The sequence below is a fragment of the Acipenser ruthenus genome, chromosome 18 (genome assembly GCF_902713425.1).
Source record: "Acipenser ruthenus chromosome 18, fAciRut3.2 maternal haplotype, whole genome shotgun sequence".
Lineage (NCBI taxonomy): Eukaryota > Metazoa > Chordata > Actinopteri > Acipenseriformes > Acipenseridae > Acipenser > Acipenser ruthenus.
The window spans coordinates 30,875,681-30,900,046 of NC_081206.1; the positions used below are offsets into that span (position 1 = coordinate 30,875,681).

The 24,366-nt window shown below is 39.4% G+C and overlaps 1 protein-coding gene across 4 annotated transcripts; it reads right to left on the minus strand.

Annotated features, from left to right (window-relative positions):
* Nucleotides 1-916: 916 nt before the first annotated feature.
* Nucleotides 917-21,940, minus strand: LOC117421905 (synapse differentiation-inducing gene protein 1-like). 4 transcript variants are annotated; one of them, XM_058991995.1, is made up of 4 exons: nt 21,744-21,940; nt 15,676-16,181; nt 6,758-6,895; nt 917-3,757 (listed from the first exon to the last, which is right to left on the minus strand). In XM_058991995.1, exons 2-4 carry the CDS (start codon nt 16,090-16,092, stop codon nt 3,599-3,601), a joined length of 714 nt encoding a protein of 237 aa, XP_058847978.1. In that variant the 5' UTR covers nt 16,093-16,181; nt 21,744-21,940; the 3' UTR covers nt 917-3,598. The 4 variants fall into 4 exon arrangements, with proteins under 4 accessions (XP_058847978.1, XP_034783208.1, XP_034783209.1 ...); XM_034927317.2 differs by lacking the exon at nt 21,744-21,940 and adding an exon at nt 21,263-21,614; XM_034927318.2 differs by lacking the exon at nt 21,744-21,940 and adding an exon at nt 18,625-19,391.
* Nucleotides 21,941-24,366: the final 2,426 nt, after the last annotated feature.

Consider the following 24,366-nt stretch of genomic DNA (forward strand, 5'->3'; position numbering starts at 1 on the left):
GGAAGCACTTTGAAAATATGCTAATGATATGAGGTTGTTATATTTGTATTAATTTAGTAAGCAACTATAAAGTGTTAACACAGTATTTATAAATTACATCTTGTCGTGGCTGTGGTTGCTGAAGCGAAACATGAAAAAATATTAAGCTTTTTAATTAGCTCATCTGGTATGCAGAACATGACTGGTTTATATAATTACTTTGGTAACTCTGTGTACGGACAAATTGACGACTCCTGAAAAAGAGATTTTGAACCTTTCATTTTTCATGAAGCCTTGGATGTGAAACTCCTGCCGTTTGGTTTAAAGAAAACAATCAACGGATTATAGAATTCTAACATCGGCATCCAGCTGCTCTCCTGGCAGTGCCTCTGAGGTGAGACAGACTCTGGGCAAGCTGAACCACGAAGGGGCAGAGCTGGACCAGCTGTGGGCCAATCGGGACAGGCGGTCTGCAGAAGGGGGTGGAGCTGCAGCGCTTCAACATTGAGGCTGACCAGATTGAGGCGCCGCTGTCAAGTCATGAGACCAGGCTTCGAGTGCAGGACCTGGGGATGAGTTTCTATACTGCGCTTAAAGTATTGGTTAGGGTTAACTATGTCAAGTCATTTCAAGAGGAGACATACCCCACTCATTCCTCTTTGTTCCTGGCTAAAACGATTCAGTTCTGTCAGCCTAATATGGAAGTTATGTATTGTATAAGTCATTAAATAGTAAGGGTGTGCATGAACCCTAGACCTTGATCCTTAACTTTGGTTATTGAGTAGAATATTGACCCCATATGCACATATCTGGCTAAACAGTAACAGAGTTATAGTTAGGTATATAAACAGAGGAAGCCTTAATTAGTGGGGCCTCTATCATCTCCCAAACTCAGTGTTTAGCCTATACTGTGAAATCAATACAACAGACAATGAAATGTTCACATTTTATTTATTTACAAATAACAGCCATTTATTTTCTTTTGTGCCCTTAACTGCTGACAAAAGAAAATCTACAGTACACAGGCTACACATTGGAAACCACTCCCCCCCAAAAAATATATTGTCACAGTTCATTTATTCATCCAGTGAAACAGGCAGGGCAGGCATATTAAAACAGAATAGAAGGCAATGCCCACGAAACATTGGTCATGTTGCTGGTACATTTACAGCAACTTCAATAGAAAATAAATGATTTCAATGGGTTATTTTAAGAACTGTTATGACCAATACAGGTTATAATATTTAGCGCTGATCACCATTCTTATCAAATATACCTGATTTAAGCATTTGCCAATGTTACCTATATTATATTCAACTGAAACTGTGCATTTGTCCACAACTGTTGAAAAAAAAAAACAGTGAACATTTCCTCTGGACTCTGATTGTATACTTTGTAACTGAAATTCAGATAATTATGAAGGCATAATATCAATGTTTATTCAGACCATTTTGAGTCAGTTTCGATTGAATTAGTAATGTTTTAAGAGGTATGATCATAGTGTTCAATCACTGTTTATATAATCCACTGTTCTCGTGTCATGTCAGTTTTCACTGTTTATTCCCAATTAAAACCGAAGCAGAAACCGAAAACTTAGTGGAGAAACGTTCTCTGAAGAACAAGCAAGACTGAGTTTGAAATTCAATAATTGTTATCTGCTTTATATACACTTTTCCTCAACGATAATCAGAATGTATCCACTATACAAAGTGGCAAAAATAACATGACACTTATGAATGTTATGACACGTACATAACTTTTTTTTTAATCATTATCTTACAAATACCTCTTAGCAAATCTTTAATTGAAATGAAAATTATATGGCGATCTTCAGTTATTTGACATATTAATATATACACATATTGAACATTACAGACCTACCCACTCATGGCAATTATAGCATTACAAACATTTCTAGAATGAAAAGCATTGAGACTTTTGGAAGGATTTGAATTGTACAATGTAGCGTTCTAGCGGTATTGTAGGTGTGTCGTCAATGTTGGGGTTTTTTGGGCTGCTTTTGTAGGTGCCAGCTCACGACATGCTACAATATATGAGTGTTCATTATATCTTCCTCTCCATTGGGGCGTCAGCTTTGGTTGGGCTTTTACAGGAGAGACTTCAAGGAGAACAGATGCTCATCATTGAAACCAAATTATAAAGCAAAGATGACAACTGTGACTAATGCATAATCTACAAAATAAATTGAGAGTATATATGATACAGTACAGGGCAGTACAGGGTACAAAATTAAAGGCAGTAATTCAATCGGAGGGTTCGGCAGAAGTCTATAAACCGTTTGGTCTCGTAGTTTATATTGCATTAAAACCCTTTGATTTAACTGCCTTGTGTTGGATGATCCTTCATCCATTATACAATGTGTAATAATGATCTCTGGTTTTTGAAGATGATGTTTTTACTGCGTAATTCTTGACTTACAGTCAATCCACTCCTGTACAGTCTCTAGTGAACAGGGTCCCTTCCTAATTGCTCAGATGCATTTTAGTTCACCCTGTTGTCCACTGTGAAGCACCAGGGTCTCTCTGCAGCATGCAAATTCAATTCCCCTGAAAACGCTGAAACACAACTTTCCTTGATTTACTTTCTGGCACTATTAGCTCCCTAATGCTAAGAATGAATCATCAACTTCACTGCTGACTGCATCCAGATGATGTGCTACAAAACAGATTTCTGTTCTCCTTGCCGATGCTCATTCGGAAGCAGATTTGTTGGCATACAACTCTCTCTTTTAGTATGTGCCACGTTTGGGGCTAGTGAATTAAGGTTGGCATCACTTTTACAGGAGAGAACATCGTCCTTCATGGAAACAGCTGCGAGCTGAATGAAAAGTTTTTCGGTACCAAAGTCCCAACAGTTAAGCTCTAAAATACACTGAAACGCTAGAAACATTTAGAATAAAAAGTATATTTTAATAAATCTTCAAGTAATGTCAACGAAGATTCTTCCCACGCTTTTAAGAGGACAGTTGAGAATGAAATGTTTGTTTTTTTCACATACTGAATGATATATAATGTTTCACTTATGAATGTTCTTGGCTTTAGGTCCATGTATTTAGAATATGCCGAAAGAGATGTTCCTATATTGAATTTTACTTGGAAGTCCACTGTACAGTACAGCAAAATCACAAAAATATAGGTATCTGCAGTGTTTTTAACCTGACACGTAAATGATGCAGTGAATTTGCAATGTTTTTTTAAGGTGATGCACAGTATTCGCAGTGCCTACATGAATACAAAAACGTAATCTTACTAAGCTTAGCAATGCAATGAATCCCACTTCAGAATACTTGCTTTTCATTTTTTCTTTGTGCAACATTCACATCGACTGTCCCCTAGAGCACGTTCTGAATTGTTTTTATTTTGCCCTTTTTTATTTGCAGTCTCGAGCCGTTAAAAGAACAAGGAAGTTCAAAGACATCAATGGGTTGGCTCTAACTTGAGAAGTGCTTTGTGATGTCTCCAGTCGTTAAGGTGAAATTTGAACAAACACCGCACTAATCCATACCGACAGGCAGTGGGGTAAAGAAACCGATAAGACATGCTGTAGTTTATGATGATAATACACTGTTTCAAGACACACTCCAGCCCCAGACCTGGTGCTATACATGTCCTGATTTAGACATGTAAGCGATGAGAGCCACGATGACCCCGACGTAAACGCCTGTTCCGATGGTGATGGAGAGGGCAGCCAAGAAAAGAGCTCTTCTTGAAGCTGAGCTTGCCAGGGGGAAGTCTCCCTTGGAAATAGCTTTACTGGTCTGCAAAAGAAAGAGGAAGACTGTTATAACATTAAATGATTGAAGAGATATGCATGCAATAAACGTTAATATTCTATATTCAATATACAAGGGTAGCATGTGAAGCTCCCACCAGGCGCATGGCAGCCTGAAGGCTGATATAGGTGGTCATTTTTGTACGTCATCCCCCGAATGCATGTCATTTTCCATGTAGGAGAGGAATCCCCAGAAATACAATCCGTTTGAGGTTCTGGCCTCGTGTCCCACGAATAACCTCAAATGAAAGGGTTCCTAATGAAACTAGCAAGCCACTACTGAGCTGAATGGACCATCCATCGGTATTACTGACTTTTACATAACAGCAACAGTATATCACATAAATGAAAACTGGCAGGCTGTGCTATACTTTTCTGACTGGGATATTTGCTTTTGCAAGTCTATCTGCTGTATATAACGTGACGTGTAACCATGGAAAAGGCTTTTGCTGCAGCAAAGATATCTGATAAAAGTGTTCATATCTTTGCTTTCGCCCTGTGTGTGTGGTTTCTTTTCACACAATAGTACTTTTTGCAACTGGGAAACGTATTTTACTTAACAGCATTAGAGGTAATCCTGTTTGTTTAGTTTGACTCAAGAATGGAGTCTCAATACAAGTGACTGCCATCCAAGGAACATTTTGATTTGTGTCTATGATTTATATTGGCTACACTTTAGTTCCTAAGAAGTGAAGGGCCCACAGAATGGTGCAGCTGCTCCAAATGAAGTGAAATATCCACTTGATGAGCCCTCACAGCTAAGCTGTGAGATATTTATAGAAACAACTCAACTGGGTCTTTTAATTTCAAGAGGCCTTTTTATATAAAACGAGAAGCAGGTCAAAAGGCAAAGGTGAAGAACAAAAAGAAAAAAACAGAAGAAGCCATTAGTAACCATGGCAACTGACTGAGGACTAAAACAGTGTTATACTCTCCAGTTTTGAGCTTAATGGGGAATATGATTCATGGGCTTTATATAGCAAGCTGTACCACATATATTTATATTGGTCAGGTACTCTTGAGCCTTTGGAAGGTCAGAGCAATGGGTCTCAAGAGACACACGTCCACAGGTGCAGTGCAGAGCAGCCAGGACTTCGTTTGTGCCTTTCTGTCTGACAGTTTAAACAGTTTGCAGATGAAGAACCGGATCAAAGAAAAAAACAACAAAGATAGTTTTTTTATTGTTGCAAAAAAGAACTCTCTATAAACACATAGCATTCTTAACAACAACAATGTTCCTCAGATTAGTCGCTTCACCTCTGGTAGTGTTCAAACCTGAAGATCATGTTAAAACACGACGAGGCAAAGGTCGGAGGTCGGTATGCAGCTACCGACACCAGCAATAAGACACAAGCAAATGAGAATATATGGGAGCTAGCTGTAAATCAAGGTCAGTACATTAGGTCTAGAAACAAAAATGCCATCCCTCTTCCTTAATCATACGATCCGGTACCTTTGTGTTTACAAATGAACCCCTGTGTACAGCCATCACGATCAGGACCCCCTACTTCCCCCTGAGTCAGACATATTCGTCTGTGTGGAGGGTATTTCAAGATATTTCACCATTAAACAGAAACAAAGAAAGCTGTCCCATTCAAAGCTGATCATTTTCTCTATACCCCAAATGCTCCTAAATATTGTGATGCTTACCTGACAAACAGTAAATGCTATAAATTGTAGAATGTTTTGTTTTTTATGTTCACCATCTATTTTCCCCGTCAGTGAATCGTCAAACAAAATAAAAACATAAATAGATAACAACATACACATGAAATGTCCCCTTCTTGCACTGGACAGAGCGATTTTTTGCAGAAGTATTTCCGATCTTTGATGCAGCTGGTGTCTTTTCCGTTGAAGACGTTTCAAAGACATCATGCAGCTCTATGCAGTGTGTGTTCAATCATTTCGCGGAAGCAAACTAAAGTGGCTGCCAGGTTCTTAAATGCAGTGTAACAGGTAGTGCGTGAATAAGGCAAACGTTTGCTGTATTTATTTTTAAGTGATAAATATATATATATTCTTTCAGAAATGGGAATTTTAACTGGGAGCTACATATTACATGGCAATGGGTACATTTCATGGAAATGGGGAAATCCATGATAACAGTGAAAAGAATACAGCTTTACTAATGACACTTTAGGGTAGATGGCTTTTTTCAGTTTCACATGTGTCCAATGCAGGTGTGTTACACAGAGCAGATCATTCTATTGCATCAGCTGCTGCAGAGTTCACTGATTTATTATACTTATCAAAACCATGAACAGGAACTACATGTTTTTTAAAAAGGTTAATTGAAACTTTGGGTTTAGGGTGATTTCATTTCTCCATTGCACTTTCTGGAATTATCCTAAATTCAGTAACATTTTACATGAAGTGTCTCTAATTACTGTGTATTTACATAGTACTTACTTAGTAAATACATGTGTCTTACACATAATTACAATGTTATTATGCATAGCTACAATGTACTTAATGTGTAAATCTTAAACTGAAGCCTACACATGATCCATTTCTTGGTGTTTTCCTGCCTACAGCCATGATAAAGCTCAGTTTTCTATGTGTTGAGCTTTTTAGCCGGCATTGAATTTAATTGGTCTGATTACTGGCACGTCTAACAGGACGCAGCCGTTTGCAGCCAAAAAACAAAGGATTTCCATTTGTTTTCTCTATTGATTTAGAATGTATCAAATCACATGAATACAGCTTGTGTTCAGATTTTTTCAAAGAAAATTGTGTTTGGTACTTAAGGGGTTAATTGTTTAACTGAACCATTTAAACCGCCAGCCATGCCCTGAATCAGTGAACTCCTTCATTATAGCTGTTAAACCCGCAGTATAGAACGACCCTCCAGGCCTGGAGTGGCCTGCAACAGCCTCAGAGCAACAAAGACATGTTTAGTTATTATTGTCATGCTCTTATTCTCTGTGCAGTGAGGAAAGGTCTGCCAGGGTACAATAAAAGTCAAGTTGAGAAGGTCTGCCCTTACCCCCTGGGAGAAGTAGAAGGCTGCGATGCCAAGAGGCCAGAAGCAGCAGAGCATTGAGAAGATGGCCAGGCCTAAGTGGTCCCGCGGGGGGATCATGATGAAGTCGTCTTCGCTTTCACTGTCACTGGAACAGTCGCTCTAAGGGGACAAGACACAAGGCAATTATACAGACCTGCTGGGGTTATTTATGGTAACGTTTGATTTGAAGTTCATATGAATTCATACAATACAATATAAGTGCAATGCAAAATAGGGCTGTGCAGAATGCTCGTTACTCATACTCGTTTAAATAGGGCTGTGCAGAACGCTCGTTTAAATAGGGCTGTGCAGAATGCTCGTTTAAATAGGGCTGTGCAGAACGCTTGTTTAAATAGGGCTGTGCAGAATGCTTGTTTAAATAGGGATGTGCAGAACGCTCGTTTAAATAGGGCTGTGCAGAACGCTTGTTTAAATAGGGCTGTGCAGAATGCTCTTTTAAATAGGGCTGTGCAGAATGCTTGTTTAAATAGGGCTGTGCAGAATGCTCGTTTAAATAGGGCTGTGCAGAATGCTCGTTACTCATGCTCGTTTAAATAGGGCTGTGCAGAATGCTCGTTTAAATAGGGCTGTGCAGAATGCTCGTTTAAATAGGGCTGTGCAGAATGCTCGTTTAAATAGGGCTGTGCAGAATGCTCGTTTAAATAGGGATGTGCAGAACGCTTGTTTAAATAGGGCTGTGCAGAATGCTTGTTTAAATAGGGATGTGCAGAACGCTCGTTTAAATAGGGCTGTGCAGAATGCTCGTTTAAATAGGGATGTGCAGAACGCTTGTTTAAATAGGGCTGTGCAGAATGCTCGTTTAAATAGGGCTGTGCAGAACGCTTGTTTAAATAGGGCTGTGCAGAATGCTTGTTTAAATAGGGATGTGCAGAACGCTCGTTTAAATAGGGCTGTGCAGAACGCTTGTTTAAATAGGGCTGTGCAGAACGCTTGTTTAAATAGGGCTGTGCAGAATGCTTGTTTAAATAGGGCTGTGCAGAATGCTTGTTTAAATAGGGCTGTGCAGAATGCTCGTTTAAATAGGGCTGTGCAGAATGCTCGTTACTCATGCTCGTTTAAATAGGGCTGTGCAGAATGCTCGTTTAAATAGGGCTGTGCAGAATGCTCGTTTAAATAGGGCTGTGCAGAATGCTCGTTTAAATAGGGCTGTGCAGAATGCTTGTTTAAATAGGGCTGTGCAGAATGCTCGTTACTCATACTCGTTTAAATAGGGCTGTGCAGAACGCTTGTTTAAATAGGGCTGTGCAGAACGCTTGTTTAAATAGGGCTGTGCAGAACGCTCGTTTAAATAGGGCTGTGCAGAACGCTTATTTAAATAGGGCTGTGCAGAATGCTCGTTTAAATAGGGCTGTGCAGAATGCTCATTACTCATACTCGTTTAAATAGGGCTGTGCAGAACGCTCGTTTAAATAGGGCTGTGCAGAATTGGCAAAAGTATTGCATCACCTAGAATTTTAGAACAGAGACATAATTAAGAAAAAAAACTATATGAACGTGATTTTGATCTTTTATTTCACATCATGTAATCAAAGAAACTACAAAATATGGTAGTGGTACAGTATTTCATGTTAGATTTCAAAATGCCACATTTTTCAATTTGTGTCAGTATATGGAAAAGTACAAAGCGGTATGCAATTCAATATGTTAAAGTAACATTATTCAGCTGGTTTCATTCAACATTATGAAGCACAGTTAGTTAATTCTAACTTTTGGCCAGAGCTGTAGTTGGATGTGTCATTTGAATGGAAAGGCTTTACCCATTAAAACACATGCAGCTTTACCCATTAAAACACATGCAGCTTTACCCATTAAAACACATGCAGCTTTACCCATTAAAACACATGCAGCTTTACCCATTAAAACACATCCAGCTTTACCCATTAAAACACATCCAGCTTTACCCATTAAAACACATCCAGCTTTACCCATTAAAACACATGCAGCTTTACCCATTAAAACACATCCAGCTTTACCCATTAAAACACATCCAGCTTTACCCATTAAAACACATCCAGCTTTACCCATTAAAACACATCCAGCTTTACCCATTAAAACACATCCAGCTTTACCCATTAAAACACATGCAGCTTTACCCATTAAAACACATCCAGCTTTACCCATTAAAACACATCCAGCTTTACCCATTAAAACACATGCAGCTTTACCCATTAAAACACATCCAGCTTTACCCATTAAAACACATGCAGCTTTACCCATTAAAACACATGCAGCTTTACCCATTAAAACACATCCAGCTTTACCCATTAAAACACATCCAGCTTTACCCATTAAAACACATGCAGCTTTACCCATTAAAACACATGCAGCTTTACCCATTAAAACACATCCAGCTTTACCCATTAAAACACATCCAGCTTTACCCATTAAAACACATGCAGCTTTACCCATTAAAACACATCCAGCTTTACCCATTAAAACACATGCAGCTTTACCCATTAAAACACATCCAGCTTTACCCATTAAAACACATCCAGCTTTACCCATTAAAACACATCCAGCTTTACCCATTAAAACACGTCCAGCTTTACCCATTAAAACACATCCAGCTTTACCCATTAAAACACATCCAGCTTTACCCATTAAAACACATCCAGCTTTACCCATTAAAACAAAATCTGAATCTGAAATAAATAACTCCAGACATTTAAAGCTGGGGATTGTAAGAATGTTTAAATTGTTCATTGTAATAAGCAGAACTATTACAAATAACAATACAACAAAGTTGCCATTTTTGCAATAGTACCACTAGAAAAATATAGTTGTGTTTACTTGACAGGGAAAGGGTTAGACACGAAAAAGACAGCCAGGATGAATTATTTGAATAGTGGGATCCAGTCTATTTGAATAGTGGGATTCAGTCTATTTGAATAGTGGGATTCAGTCTATTTGAATAGTGGGATAGAGTCTATTTGAATAGTGGGATTCAGTCTATTTAAATAGTGGGATAGAGTCTATTTGAATAGTGGGATTCAGTCTATTTGAATAGTGGGATTCACTCTATTTGAATAGTGGGATTCACTCTATTTGAATAGTGGGATTCATTCTATTTGAATAGTGGGATTCAGTCTATTTGAATAGTGGGATTCAGTCTATTTGAATAGTGGGATTCAGTCTATTTGAATACTGGGATTCAGTCTATTTGAATAGTGAGATTCAGTCCCTGAATCTGTCCGTCTGGCTTATTCACGTGGATGTTTTCAAAGCAGGTTAAAGTCATACCTTTTTAATGCGGCACATTGTTTATTTATTTGTGTGTGTGATGACTGCCATAAAAGGTGCTATATAATAATCATATCTTTATATAGAGCACCATCACAAAGCACTTTACAGAGGTAGGCTGTGAACTATATATGCATTGTCACTTACAATAAGACATTGATTTAACATCTCATCCGCAGGATGGAGCACCAGGAGGTTAAGTGACTTGCTCAGGGTCACACAGTGAGTCAGTCAGTGGCAGAGGTGGGATTTGAACCGGTGACCTTCTGGTTACAAGCCCTAGACTTTAACCACTGGACCACACTGCCTCAGTAACATATAACACCAAATTGTATTGTATTGTATTGTATTGTATTGTATTGTATTGTATTGTATTGTAATAAAGTTTGTTAAATAATCCAGCCTGGATACCAGCATCATGCTTTATATTTCTATTCAGTTCATATAAAGAATCACTTTATTTTGAGTGGCACTTGACCTTCTGCCATTTCCAAATCTGAGTGCTAACTGAGTGCTCTGTAGAAAGGACTGTTATTGGCTGTAATTTACATTCTCTGGATTCTGGTCATTTGGCTGTTCCAAGGGTTCGAACACATTTGTAAAATAAATCAAATAAAATACAACGTTTTCCTCTAACAAAACAAAAAACAATCAGATTCTGTTTGAGGGTAAAACCCCATGAGAACTCAAAGAAAACAGCTAGGCCTTAGTGAAATGGAAACGGAAAACTTTGCAATCTTAAGAAGGACAAGAAATGTCTGCTGCCCATGCCGATGTAATTGCTTTAGAAACACCATGCTTGGAAAAAAGAGAAAAGCTATTTCAAGATTTTATTTGAACACTGCTGTTTTGTAATAGAATGCTTTGAGCGGTATTATTTTGTTTCCTGTTGGACTTGCGCGCTCATCTAGACTCGCTGCAGGGTCTCAGAGAATTGCACCAGGTGTTTCGTCCCTACTTGAAAATGGATGTTTTTGATCAGAACGCGACCCCACCTTGATGCTCAGCTTGATATGTTCTCCCAGCTGCGCTATCTGACACAGACAATGACCAAGCGTGGTGAGCACATGATGATGTGAAGCCACTCAATCTGCCCTTGTCATGTCCCTGTCTTCACATCCAGCGTGAAGCCGTACCCCTGCTGGATAGGGTGATTAGTATTCCATCGATGTCCACGAGAACGCTGACAGGTATAAACACTATTAACTGATTGTTTTGTCCCTACGAGGCGACAGGGGGGAGGGGGGGTGGGCATCACAATATAAAATAAAGAAATACATTCATCGGTTTGTTTCAGCTCCAGGTAAATAATTAGGATCGAAGCGTAAATAGGATGTATCTGCAGTTTTCAAAGGCAGTCTCGGCAGAAGCATCTCAGAGGCCACAGAAACCAATTTATGAGTAAAACCAAAGAACAAAGCTGCAAGAACTGTACTGCACCAGTGTCTAGTGTGGATAAATAAATCACCTACCACAATGTGGTACTATTGGCTCAATGAAGCCCAGGCACTAGGAAGGAGATCAATGGAAAATGATGTTGTCAGTGTGAAGGATATGAGGCCAACAGGAAAGTCAGGCTCCAACATTCTCTCTGGCCAGACCCTGCGCTACTAACTGCAAAAGCTGCAAAGGCTCACCAGCCAATTAGACATTTATACCAAGGTCTGAAGAAGCCCATTCACGCACAGATTTCCATTCAAAGCTGCTGCAGCTCTATAGGATAGCAGCCCATTATAAAAGCTGGGCACAGTCAGGGCTATCAGGTGCTCTTTGCAGATATACCGTTGTACCGTAATAGCCTGTTCATGAGGTTCCCATTTCTATACCAGTTGTATATTGGGTAATATTTATTATATATTGGCCTCTGCTTTCCTATTTTAAGCAGCTCATATAAAATTGACTTTTCTTAACATATTCCAGCAAGAATATATGCATCACATTATTATGTACAGAAGCACCTCTATCCTGCGACTCACCTGTTACGCAGAATCTTACTTTATCAATAATGCTTTTGTTCTGTTTCACGGTCCCTCGCCTGCCACATCCATCAAAAGATCTCATTATTTCCAACTGTAAACCATGCAGGTTTCTGATCAGCTAAAAAAACAAAGGGACTTGTTATCACCCATTATTAAGAGAATAATGAAAAAGCTAGAGCCGTTTCGATGACTATTAACCGTGTCTTGCACAGTACGGCTCTCTGTAACACCTTACTTTTTTTGTATTTTTCTCTTATAACGCTCTTCTGCTTTTTGTTGAATTATAAATGAAGACCAACCTTGCTCCTAATCTCCATTCTATAACGTTATACGTCATTATGCTTGGCTTCAGTGTACAACACCGCACACCTGCATTGGCTAATCTTGCCCATCTGTTTTGTTTAATGAGTTGCCTGTGAATATTAGATTTCTCAGAATTCCTCTGCATTTCAAGCTATTTCTTCTGATGCGTTAAGAAAGCTAGGTCACTCTCTATCTCAAAGAAGACCCTCTTAAATCGCACACAGCTCCGTGACATTAGCAAACAATAATTCGTTCGGACAGGGAAGAATTTTACCAGCTATTTGCATCCCTTAAAAGCCTCCCCCTTCTAATTGTACCCACCTCCGTGTCTGTATTGCAATAATAAGTCTTACTGTACCATGACTAATTCTTAATGTCAGCTGTGAATTAATTGGGAAGATCAGCTTCAAGGGTAATGACAGTGCGACAGGGAGACCATTTTCCTCTATAATTATAATTATAATTAGCAATATGATAAATTCATCCTGGCTTCGAAGCATATATTATACCCCAAAAAGAGAGGTCTCATGTATAATTGTGCTCTCTCAAACTGGATAAACAGAGTTTAGGGGGCCGACTGGCTCCCTGAGCGCTCTCTCTAGATTATGAACCGGCGCGCACTTATTACTGAGCTGCTATTGCAGAGCACAGAGAGATAGTTATAAAGACAGCATCATGCCTGGTACAGGGTGATGCCTTCTATGCAGATTCAGTTCTGCACGCTACTGTCAAGACACATTTACAGCTTAAATTCAAACGCAGATAAAGATATAAAGTGAGGCCATGCTGTTAGGTTTATTATTCAGTACGGGTTGGCTCCAGAAAGTCTTATATTACTTTGCTGTCATAAAAGTCCCTCTTCTCCTGCTGAAACGATTGAGATAACAGCAGTGCGGTGGAGAAGACAGATATTCACAAAGCAGTGTGCTGCAATCTCGCAATTTCGTCCTCATGTAGCGGGCCGTGTTGTATGATGCAGTGTTTAAGACGCTTGCATGCAGAGAGTTTGGTCGCAGGTTTGCGCCCAGTCTTCGCCCTGGTACATTCAGACTGAAAAGCAGAGGACTTTACAGAGGATAGTACTGGTGGGCAGTGAAATGACTTTGGAGAGCTATCTCCTAGTTGATTAAAATATCAGAACGATGTGTAGTACACAGGAACAGCAAATCCAGGGAGTGATCTCTAGCACTTGAATCCCTTCAAGTTTATCACAGCAGGAACCCTAAACAGCATGTAGGAGGCTGGGGTATAACATCTAGAGACGGCTTCTTTTCCAACACGACATCGCTGTATACTACGAGTGTGGGGTGCACTCTGCTCTTTTCAATGACATGCACAGATGAAGATTTCCCCATCCTTTCATCTTGCCACTCACTGATAGGAAAGCAAAGGTGTCTTTGAATGTCAAATTAAAAAGAGAGAGTCTCTGACTCTCTAACTCAAAAGCACTTGTTACAGGACGTCATGTCGCTGTGGATACTGGTATTAGTATCAATCACTTTGCCTCAACAAGCAGCATGTTCTATTGACACAATAACAGGTGTCAAGTGTCAGTAACTCACCTTGCCTGGTACAGCATAGGTCTGAGGTGGTTGTCTTTTATGCTAACATGCATTTCCTGGTCACATATTATTGTTCAGTATATCTAGGCAGGGTATTGGCCACTTCATTCCAAGGTAGTTCAGGGATGTCAATAAGACTCCTATTGCAAAGCAGTGTCACCCATTCTGAGAGCTAATACGAGCTTGATTAGTCACAGTGTGTAGGTAACAAGCTCAGGTGTGCCTTATTAAACTCATAGTAAAACCAGGAATGGATCACGCTTCTATGCAATGGGAGTCTTATTCCCATGTCTGTAGTTCAAACTTTTCCCAGGAAATGCCTATTGAATGAAATAATAGCTCTCCACAGCTGATTTTAGTTTTGAATGAAAACAATAAATACATCAGTTCATTGATTGCACACTGTGCTTCATTACACTTTGCTATGCTTTTACTATGGGACGCTTGCATAAAGGAAATTATCTCCAAATAGGGTTACCGTATGACTCCATGTACACAAAGGACAGTTTGGGACAGTTCAGCCTTTTCCTTTCACAGCAGGACTACACTTCCCAGAATGCACCGGTGTGTGAGTTGAAAAGCTTGAACTGTCCTAAGCTGTCGTCATGTACATGTGGGTCGTATGGTAACCCTATCTCCAAATTAAAACTATTTCTGGGTTGGATCATGCTATACGGAATAGCATTCCTCTTACAAATTTGAAGGGACAGCAACATCATTGTGCATTGCGATCAGTCCTATGTGAAATAGAAATATATCTAGGCAACATCAAGTATGCATTGGAAATTGTACTTAAAATATACCTAAAATATTTGGACAGTGGGATTTCATTTTATTCAAGTCACAATAGCATTTATTTTATTTATCAGACAATGTAGAAAACAGCTGAAGACATAAATACTGCATGGCATTCTTCTAACTGGTTCCCCAGAGCACATCAAGCTGTCTAGAATCGCACTCTGACCACTGAAATGAATGCAGTGTTGTCTGACTAACTTTGTAACAAAGTCCTGAATTTTTAATACCAGCTCAGCTTCCAGGGAATCCATATCTGACAGGTACTGTACAATAGGTTAAAGATGCCAATCAGAAACTGGGTGTCATGTTTTTTTGACACAGGAAGGAGAAAGCCTTTCAGTGTGGTGGATACAAATACTAGAATAGTTCTGAACGGTACCTGAGATTTGTTGGAAGAATTTTGCCATCGGCGGGCTAGCGGACAAAATGCTTTTCCGTGAATAAGAAAACAAACAGATCTTGTCTTTTACTTGAACCGTCTTTATCTGTTGACTGTTGACTCATTTGTTTCCAATGCCGCACCCTGGTCCTTATAAAACCACAGCGAAGTATTGTGAACCATGATTGGTCTGCAAGTTGACAGTCTGACAGATTGCCACTGAAATCATGCGCCACTCTGTTATGGCAGCTAACATCTCTCTTAGTGCAAGCGAGCTTATTTAGTCTATTTCTGTAACGACATGCAACTTCAGGCAGTATTTTTTTTTTCATTGATCTGAATGGTAGTCTTTAATTTTAAAAAAAGATGAAAATTCAACACCAATGTACAAAACTGAGCAACAATTAGCTTTAGAGTGCGTAAGAGACCTTCAATTACATGACTTGTAGGGTTGTTTTGTGAAGTCAATAGATGTTTTTTTTTGTCCTCTTTCAAAATATAATTGGAGTACACGCTTTGAAAACATGGACATTGCAATCACTGCATGGTTTTCTTAAGAGAAGAAAGCATGCCAGAAGACCACAGAAAGGGTATTGAAACACGTGCCCTAAAACCTACCTCATACTCATGATACTCCTCTTCCTCCACCTCGTACGACACCGTTTGGATTTTAACATCGTTTTCACCCAGGTCCAGGAGCTTCTCCTCTGGGTCCTCTGCTCTTTCAGCAGCCGGGTCCTTCTTCTCCGTGAAGGTGGTCTCACAACATTCGCTCTTGTAATCCTTGTTTTTGACGTTGGCGTCCTCCTTGTACAGAATGAAGTTCGGCCTGTAGAAGGCTTCCACAGCGAGGTGCAAGGACGTGGCGTCCAGTAGCTGCTGTGCCTTGGCTTTGTTAGAGCCGCTCACAAAGTAGTTGAAAATGTTTTCCTGGTACTGGCTGCTGGGGAAGTCTCCCTGGTAACTGTAGTCGCCCTTGACGTGGTTGCTGGTTTTGTCCAGGAGCGGGTTCTGAAGTTCACTTAGGCTCTCCATTGTGGCTGATCAAGGGGTGGTGGGGGGGAGTGAGACGGGAAGTAAGGAATTGATACGACAGAGACTAACAGCGATCAACAGGCCCGGAGCTGTGAAGATGAAGCAGGAAGAAATTGGGTTATTGAGTACAATGTAATACATATGCTTTACTTTCAAGCAGCCATGATGTAACAATGAACTGCATTATCTAGACTAATTCTGTTCAATGGCACAGATACAGTATGTGCTTCAGGGGCTGATATTTAGTTGCAACTATATATTTTCTGTCTTCATAAAAAGTTCTAGAGAGTGACATGCACATTATGCCTGGAGGCATTTGACTGAATTCCTGACAAAGTCTTGATACTGTATATGTAGAGGTGACAGACTGACACCCACAGATAATCCAGTAACCTGTGCTAAGAAGGTCATTAGCAAGTTTGATCAGAACTGGACAGCCTTTTCTCCACCTGGACCTGTGAAATACAGACAGCTGACATGACCATGTTTTTATTCAGATAATCTACACACAATGCAACATACAGCTTCTTGCAAGGGAGAAGGAAAAACAAAACTAAAAATAATTTGTCTTTTAAAGCCAGAGCCAGCTGGCACAAAGTAGCAGGCATTGATCAAGATAATCTGCTCACTCTGTACTTTCCTAAACAGATGAAGATCACAGGTGAAGCTTGCATGTTTATTTGTGTAAAACTATGCAAAATAACTCTCTCTTTTAGTCAACTGAAACCATTGGGATGCACATAGCAGTGACAGGTTAATGATCACTGCCTCTATACTACTTCTATGGTAAAGAACTTCACTTCTAGAAGTCAGATGCCTCAATTGTAAGTCTTTAGATTTAGCCACAAAGCTATGCTGTCTCTTTAAATAAACAAAAGGTACAACTAAACCAAATCTAAATGATGATTCACCCAATCTGTTCCATGCAGCTAAAAGACTAGCATTCCAATGAATGGAATAGCGGCAGATGTTTCAAGGTTTAGTGGTGCATAGCGAAGACCACAAATGCACTCAGCTGTGATTTCCCTAAATATATCACCTAGCTGGAATTGTTATTCTGCAGCAAAAAAGCTCAATGGTTGGCACAATGTAATGGTTTCATAATAGAATAACAAGGAAGCAAAAATGGTGGGGGCGGGCGGGGCGGGTACAATTTAAATGGAAAATATCCCTTAGTGGATTATATGATGGCAAAATGAAGCCAAGGGAGGTTGCAGGGAAGACTATGCCAAGGGGAGCTTAGTGAGGAATCACAGTTTGTATTTTTAAAGATCTCATTTTCAGCTTAATGTAGCACGCTGCTAAGCAAATATAGCCTCTTCCTCAGTTCCACAGACATACATTAGCCTAAAAATAACTAGCAACTGAATGCAATGTAACTCAGTGTCAGTGTGGTGCTGTCTCAAAGGGCATCTGATAATAAAACCACTTCTTGCACAGAAAATGAAGCTTTCTCAATCCTAGTATAAGTCTTACTGCAAGCAAATATTCTTGTAATCCTCCAGGTGACGAGCAGGTCCCTTTCGCAATTCTAGGCAATTAAATACACGATGTAGCATCTTTTGCATGTCAGTGAAACATACTGTGCTTGCGAATTTCTGATTAGGGGAATTAGTGTGCTTAGCACTGAATTTGGCATAAAAAAAATCAGCAACATTTTACCCCTGTAAAATCAGCAACATTTTACCCTGTAAAATCTCTTTCACGTGGGCATTAAAACACACAGCGCTAGATTCTCAAAACCAGTTACTCCAAATCATCATTAGCACTCTTTTTTCAGAAAGGAGAGGCACACCCAATGCAGTTACCCAACCAGATATAAACAACTAAGGCTTTTGAACTCAGGAACTTAAAATAGTCTTAAGTTGTTTCTTTTTTTTCAGATAAAAATCACGCAGATAACAATTTGGAGTAAAGAGCTTTGAGAATCCAGCCTATTTTCTTTTAATTATCCCGGAGGCTGCTGATATTGACAGTGCATTCTCTGAAGGATAGATGTGTTTAAGTTCTTAATCATCTCCCTTTTTCAATCCAGGAAATCCAATATTTATTCTGACCACAGTTTGGAACTATTCTTGCAGAGATTACTGTATGTGCATCCCAGCATATGGGGAAATGAACACCTGTTACCTATCTACCTACCAACCTACTAAAACCACCATCATTTTTATTAACCCATTAAGTACCAAATTAATTTTCCTTAAAAAAATCAGAACACAAACTGAATGTATGTCATTTGAGACATTACTTTTAGACTTATCTTTTGCGGTTAACAAAATTAGAGTACAGCAAACGTTTTGCATCACGCTATAGAATTAACTCATTTTGCATCATGAAGTCGAATGAAACCTGCTGAATAATGTTACATCAGTATATTGAATTACATACCGTTTTGTATTTTTCTATATATGTAATGAAAAACTGACAAAAATGCAAGAATGTGACATTTCTAAATCTAACATTTTGTTATGGAGTTCCATTTCCATAATTGAAGGGAAGGCAGTTAAATGATAGAATGGCTCCTTTCCTTACCTTATCAGATGCCTTTAGAAACATCATGTCCAGTAACTGGTCTTCACCATTGTGTATAATTTGCATTGCTATTATCCTCAATAAACCTGTAATGAATCTCCTCCTAGCAGCTGATGAGTTAATAACACTGACATCAGCCTGCCTCTCAACTATAGAGCTTAGTAAGACGTTCATCTTTCACTGACATCAGCATACCTCTCAACTATAGAGCTTAGTAAGACGTTCATCTTTCACTGACATCAGCATACCTCTCGACTACAGAGCTTAGTAAGACGTTCATCTTTCACTGACATCAGCCTGCCTCTCAACTACAGAGAAGACGTTCATCTTCAAGACGTATGGGTTGTGGTTCATGGTTCTGCTACTGTATAATAACCAATGCATGTGGTCTATGGGCTAGACGAAGACCATAATAACATTGACTTTGCGTGAATGCAGATGTCTTCTCTGTGCCTTGTTCTAATCTATAAACAAGTACGTCAGTTGATGATCGTGACATAGGTCAACAGTATGTAACAAATCGTACAGAATCGGAAATAGCAATGAAATATTTAGTTACAATTTGATTATATATACAGTATGCAAAATGTGTGACATACAGATGAATGGATGTGCAGAGAGGCAGACATCCCCTATACTGTGTCTCTAGAACCTGATATTCTCAATAAACAAATCAAATGTTAATGTCATGTTTCATGATAATTGGATAAGCAGTTCTGCAGATATGTGCAATGTAAGTGTGATGTACAGAGGGGTGTATGGCCAGACACATTACAATTGGAAACAGGGTTCTCAAGCGAGGCCGAGTGTTTTTTAATATCTGGTATTATATTTTAAACCAGGTGTCGAGAATCTCAGTAAAGCTCACATTTAATGATATTAATGCATAATATACTGTATGTCCGAATAGTTTTCACGGTTAATTACATTTTCAATTGACCTAAGAAAAATACTGTTAAACTGCAATCCATGAATATCATTCTGTGCATATTTAGGAAGCATTCTTTTTTTCCAGCAGTATATGGATTTTGCTTAGTTTTGTGCTTGCAGTCAAAGCATGGGATTCTTGTCAGTTTTGTGATAAGGGTGAATTCCATTTCAAACCACTCTACACAACAAAAGCCCTCTTTCAATCCTAGACCTCAATTATAACTCATTAGGACGTGTGTCAGGCATTTATATCATCTATTTTTGTTGTTTTTGGTTTAGTTCTTTTTTTTTTTTTTTTTTTGCCCAGACACCATTTTGAGGCTCAGGTAGTTTTGTTTTCAGCTGTTCAATTACTACAGTTGAATACAAAAGATAATGCACCTTACAATATGTCTGCATGTGAACAGTAGAATCCAGCCCTGTCATTGACAATCAAAGCATTGGTTAGCATGTTACTTTAACAGGCATTGTTAAAACCAAATAACCCGTTACTGCCCCTCCCCACCAGCACAGAAGTGAATGATTGCATGTACTCTCATGGACTGCAGCCCAATCATCTTTTAGCAGAGTTAGTTGAGCACTTTAAAGTTGCCACCAATGGTGAAATCCATCTTTGAACATTTCCATGTGTGCAGTTACCAGCTGGGCTCTCGCTGTTATCAAGCTTGACCTCCTTCTGACAAACCCAAATGAGTGCCTTTACAGCACTGCGGTAAACAGCAGCAAACACGTAAAGAGTCGCTTTCCATAACATTCAGGATTCTGTTTTATTATTATTATTATTATTATTATTATTATTATTATTATTATTATTATTATTATTTGACTGGCAAACGTGAACAGACACGTCCATACTTTATAATACATTAGCAATCTGGAACCGGATCTTACTGTTACAATTCCTATTCTGCAACTGTTTCGACTAGTCCTCTCTTAAATATAGGGGGCTGCACACCAGAGCGAGACGCCTGTAAACGCTTCGTGTGAACTGAACTGGTATGCAACCAATACAAACACAACACAGAAAGGACGAATTGAACGATTAGTAGTACAGTTAAGTGGAAAGCAGCAAGTTATGCAATATAAATGATCAGATTTGTGCGGCAAGTTTACAAGCTTTTATTTTTCTATCTACTGAAGCAGACTATTTTAGAATATTGTTAAATAGGTATCCCCGGGCCTTTTTAATTTCAATTCAAGTTGAAGCAATTACCCCAGCATTTAAACTTTAACCACTTTCAACCAAGACTTTATATATATATATATATATATATATATAGAGAGAGAGAGAGAGAGAGAGAGAGAGAGAGAGAGAGAGAGAGAGAGAGAGAGAGAGAGAGAGAGAGAATCTAATTAGGTGCCAAAACAGTATGAGACACAATAGAATAAAGGAAAGTTGCATTCTGCCAAAATATGGAACCGCTGGCAACAAGTTGTTATAGTGTGAAATAAATTCAATTTTCTTGCAGTATTACAGAATACAATATGTTTAACACAATAAAACATGGTACTATATAAAACCGATATTTTACTGACCGACGATAACAGTAAGAAATCATTTCTTCAACTGGGTGGAAGTACATCTCCACTATTTTTATTACATTGCAATGCTAATATGAATAAAATACATAGCGTCTGAAAGTGTTCATAACATAAAAAAAAAAACCCATAAAATACCATTCTAAGAAAAAATATTTAATAGACCTACCAGAAATCTCCGATGTATCCAGCCACTCTCAAACCGAAATAGACATCCATTCTGTTCATTGTAGAATAGACAAAAATATCATGACAATGTGTGTGTGTGTGTGTGTGTGTGGTGTGTGTGTGTGTGTGTGTGTGTGTGTGGTGTGTGTGTGTGTGTGTGTGTGTGTGTGTGTGTGACAGACTCTGAATGAACTTCTCTCCACCTGTTTCCTCCGAGACCACCTTCAATCAGCGAGATGTTTTTAATTAAGACTCTCGGATTCTCAATGTCTCCACGCTTCTTTAATTGAACCGAGCTGTCACTGATGGAGCGCGCTGCAACATTCCCAATGTTTATCAGCGCTGAAGCTATGCGCTCTTTTTTTTTAAGGTGGTTTTTTCTACGTCATCCAATTCGGAGGACGTATTTTGTGTTCACACACCCCCTCCACCCCCCACCCACTCACCCCCGTGCTGCTGTACACGTAATAGTTAAACCATACCTTGTAGATTTTATAACGTCTTCTGTTTTTTTACGACGGCAACCTCCGAGGCATTGTTAAGCGTCCTGCTCCTCCAGCATAAACTGACCATTGTTGGAAGATGTTAACACAGACGGGAAGACCCACAGGAGAGCTGCCGCACACAGCAGGCTACTTGTTAGGCGCTTAGAGTAATCAGTGTAGGGGTTTTCTTTTTTTCTGTACTGTCTGTATAGTAAGGTTTTTTTTTCCCCAAGTATAAAACACGATTAAGAAAAGAAGGGAAAAAAAACTATTGAGGACAGCATATTTGATGTAAACCTGCTTGCGCAGTTAACGGCTATCCTGTTCCGTTTTCAGTCAATTCAGTTTTATATATACTGACCCTTCTGTTTAAACATGAATGTAATTTAACATCTTGCAAAATGTTATGCGCTTTTAACTGAGTTCCTCTAATATATGATGAATTAATCCTATGCCCTTATGGACCCTATGACTTACATTCTTGACTTCAGGCCAGCAATCCGTTAAACCCAACATTTTACTTACGGATGGCGTGAATGATTATATTATTTTTTGTAAATATAACACTGGTTACATTTTGAAGAATGTGCCCCTAAATCTTCTATCAGCGGGTCTGCAGTTGGCTTTTCTCTCGATGTTTTGAAGAACGCGGTTAGTTAATTAACGATAAAGTGCTGCTCCGCTACATTGACAGGGAAACTCTGAACTCATCGGATACTAATGAGATTGTATGCGCTTATCGAACACGCAGGTATGTTCACATTCGACTCCCAAGGTCAGTTTCGCAATACTGTTTCTGTCCACGACAACTGTTAAGCTGAAGGAAATCGAAGCCACTTTTTCAGGAACAGCGCTTGCTTTGTGTGCTCCGTGTGTCCGTTTGAAGCTGTCGTTCGATGTGCGTTTTAACTTCATGCTAAGGCAAAGGACAGGCGCTGTTGCTTAGCTAATGTCTTATCTTCAGCCACTCTCCTAACATATTCCCTACTCTGGGCATAGCAGCCAGACTGTGCATTAGCAATAACAACCCATTTCACTTCCTGGGAGCTGTCCAAATTTTCAGGACTCTGCGCTTATAGTGACGGGAGCATATCGCAGGCCAATTGCCCTCTCCATATAGTAAACGTATTACACGGCCAGTTTGCCCAAGGTGGAACATCGGGCACAGGATTTTTATTTTAAATGTATTAATTCGTTTCTTTCTTTTGTATATATGTATTTGTTTTATGAATATCTCGATATAATGTTGTATTGGTTTGAGTATCCATGCATTCATGTATGTGCTTGTTTGATTCACAAGAGCTGATTTAATGTATGGTTGTTATCTGACTGGAGCTACAACACAGTCTCACGCACATGTGTTCGGTTCAGCGGCAGTGTCACTCCTCCCCAATACAATGACATTTTGTTGTCCAGTTTAATAACATACCTGGCTGGCTGATGAACAGCAAGTCACGAAGCAGGGCTTACAGTTTACACTTCACATGTGTCTATCTTTGCAACATAATGCACGTTGAGTAACGCTGGGTGGTAAATGGCGTAATATGTTATTTAGAGTGTTCTGTAATTCACTGGAGTGTGCAATGCTGCTTAATGGAATAACAATAAAACTTGATACAGCAGTGATTGCAGTTTCAGTCCAGAGCAGAGAGCATTCTATTTATGGTTTAACAGAGTAAAGGTGCATTGATTCCTTAATGAATCTAGCTCACACAATAATACACTCAGTTATTGATTTTAACATGCATTGTGGTGCTGTGGTGTGTCGTGCAGCAACACTTAGATTTGAATAGGTATTCTTCAACTTTCTGAACAGGTCAAGACAAGCTGATTATCCTTGACTGTATTAGATCCATGTTGTTCTTGTTGGGCCCAGGATGGGTTGGGGTGTATTTCAATACACACGTGTTCGATGCCATGGGTTTGTAATGCAAACTCTTCTGTGTTTCTGGTGGGGGTGTTCAATCTTCAGAAAGGCTTTCAAGGGTGATTTTAATGATTTTCTTTTTAAGACAGAATGATGATGTCAGGTCAGAAAGTCTGGTCCTTACAGAGTCAGCATCCCACAGAACTTGTGATCAGCAATCCATAGGAATTGGCCAGGTTTTGCAGTGCATGTCAGACAGTCAGGGGAGTGTAAGTTGTTGAAGTTTCCTCCCCTATAATAGCCCCTACTGGCCAGGTGCCTGATAAGCACATGTCCATGTCTTTGTTCACCGACAAATGTAATGCATTGGAATCTCAACACATTGAATTGAATCACGTGTCTCGCAAGCCTGCATAGATACTTTTAACCACAGGGGTCAGGATTCTTCCCATAGGGCACCACTGTAATGAAATGATATCTCAGTCCATTGAACCGAATGGAAAGGCAAGGACTGGACGCGAACCACAAACTATACAATTCAACAAAAGAGCAAGCTCTGCAGCCAAGAGGTACAGTGAGCGCGGGTGTCTTATGCTGATGTCAGTACTATTAACTCCTCATCTGCTATGAGGGGATTCATTACACAAAGCTACTGGATGTAAAACGGTGACTGGCTTCACAGCGGGGTCAGAGGAAGCCAGGGATCGCTGACATACTGACCTTTACTTCTCCTGAGCCGCTGTGGGGAGTTGC

Excerpts from the sequence above, each read along its gene's own strand:
- LOC117421905 (XM_058991995.1), bottom strand. The coding sequence starts at position 16,092 with ATGGAGAGCCTAAGTGAACTTCAGAACCCGCTCCTGGACAAAACCAGC. Across the intron at positions 6,896-15,675 it reads AGGAGTATCATGAGTATGAG|AGCGACTGTTCCAGTGACAG; the intron begins GTAGGTTTTAGG and ends TTGTCCCCTTAG. Across the intron at positions 3,758-6,757 it reads CCTTCTACTTCTCCCAGGGG|ACCAGTAAAGCTATTTCCAA; the intron begins GTAAGGGCAGAC and ends TTTCTTTTGCAG.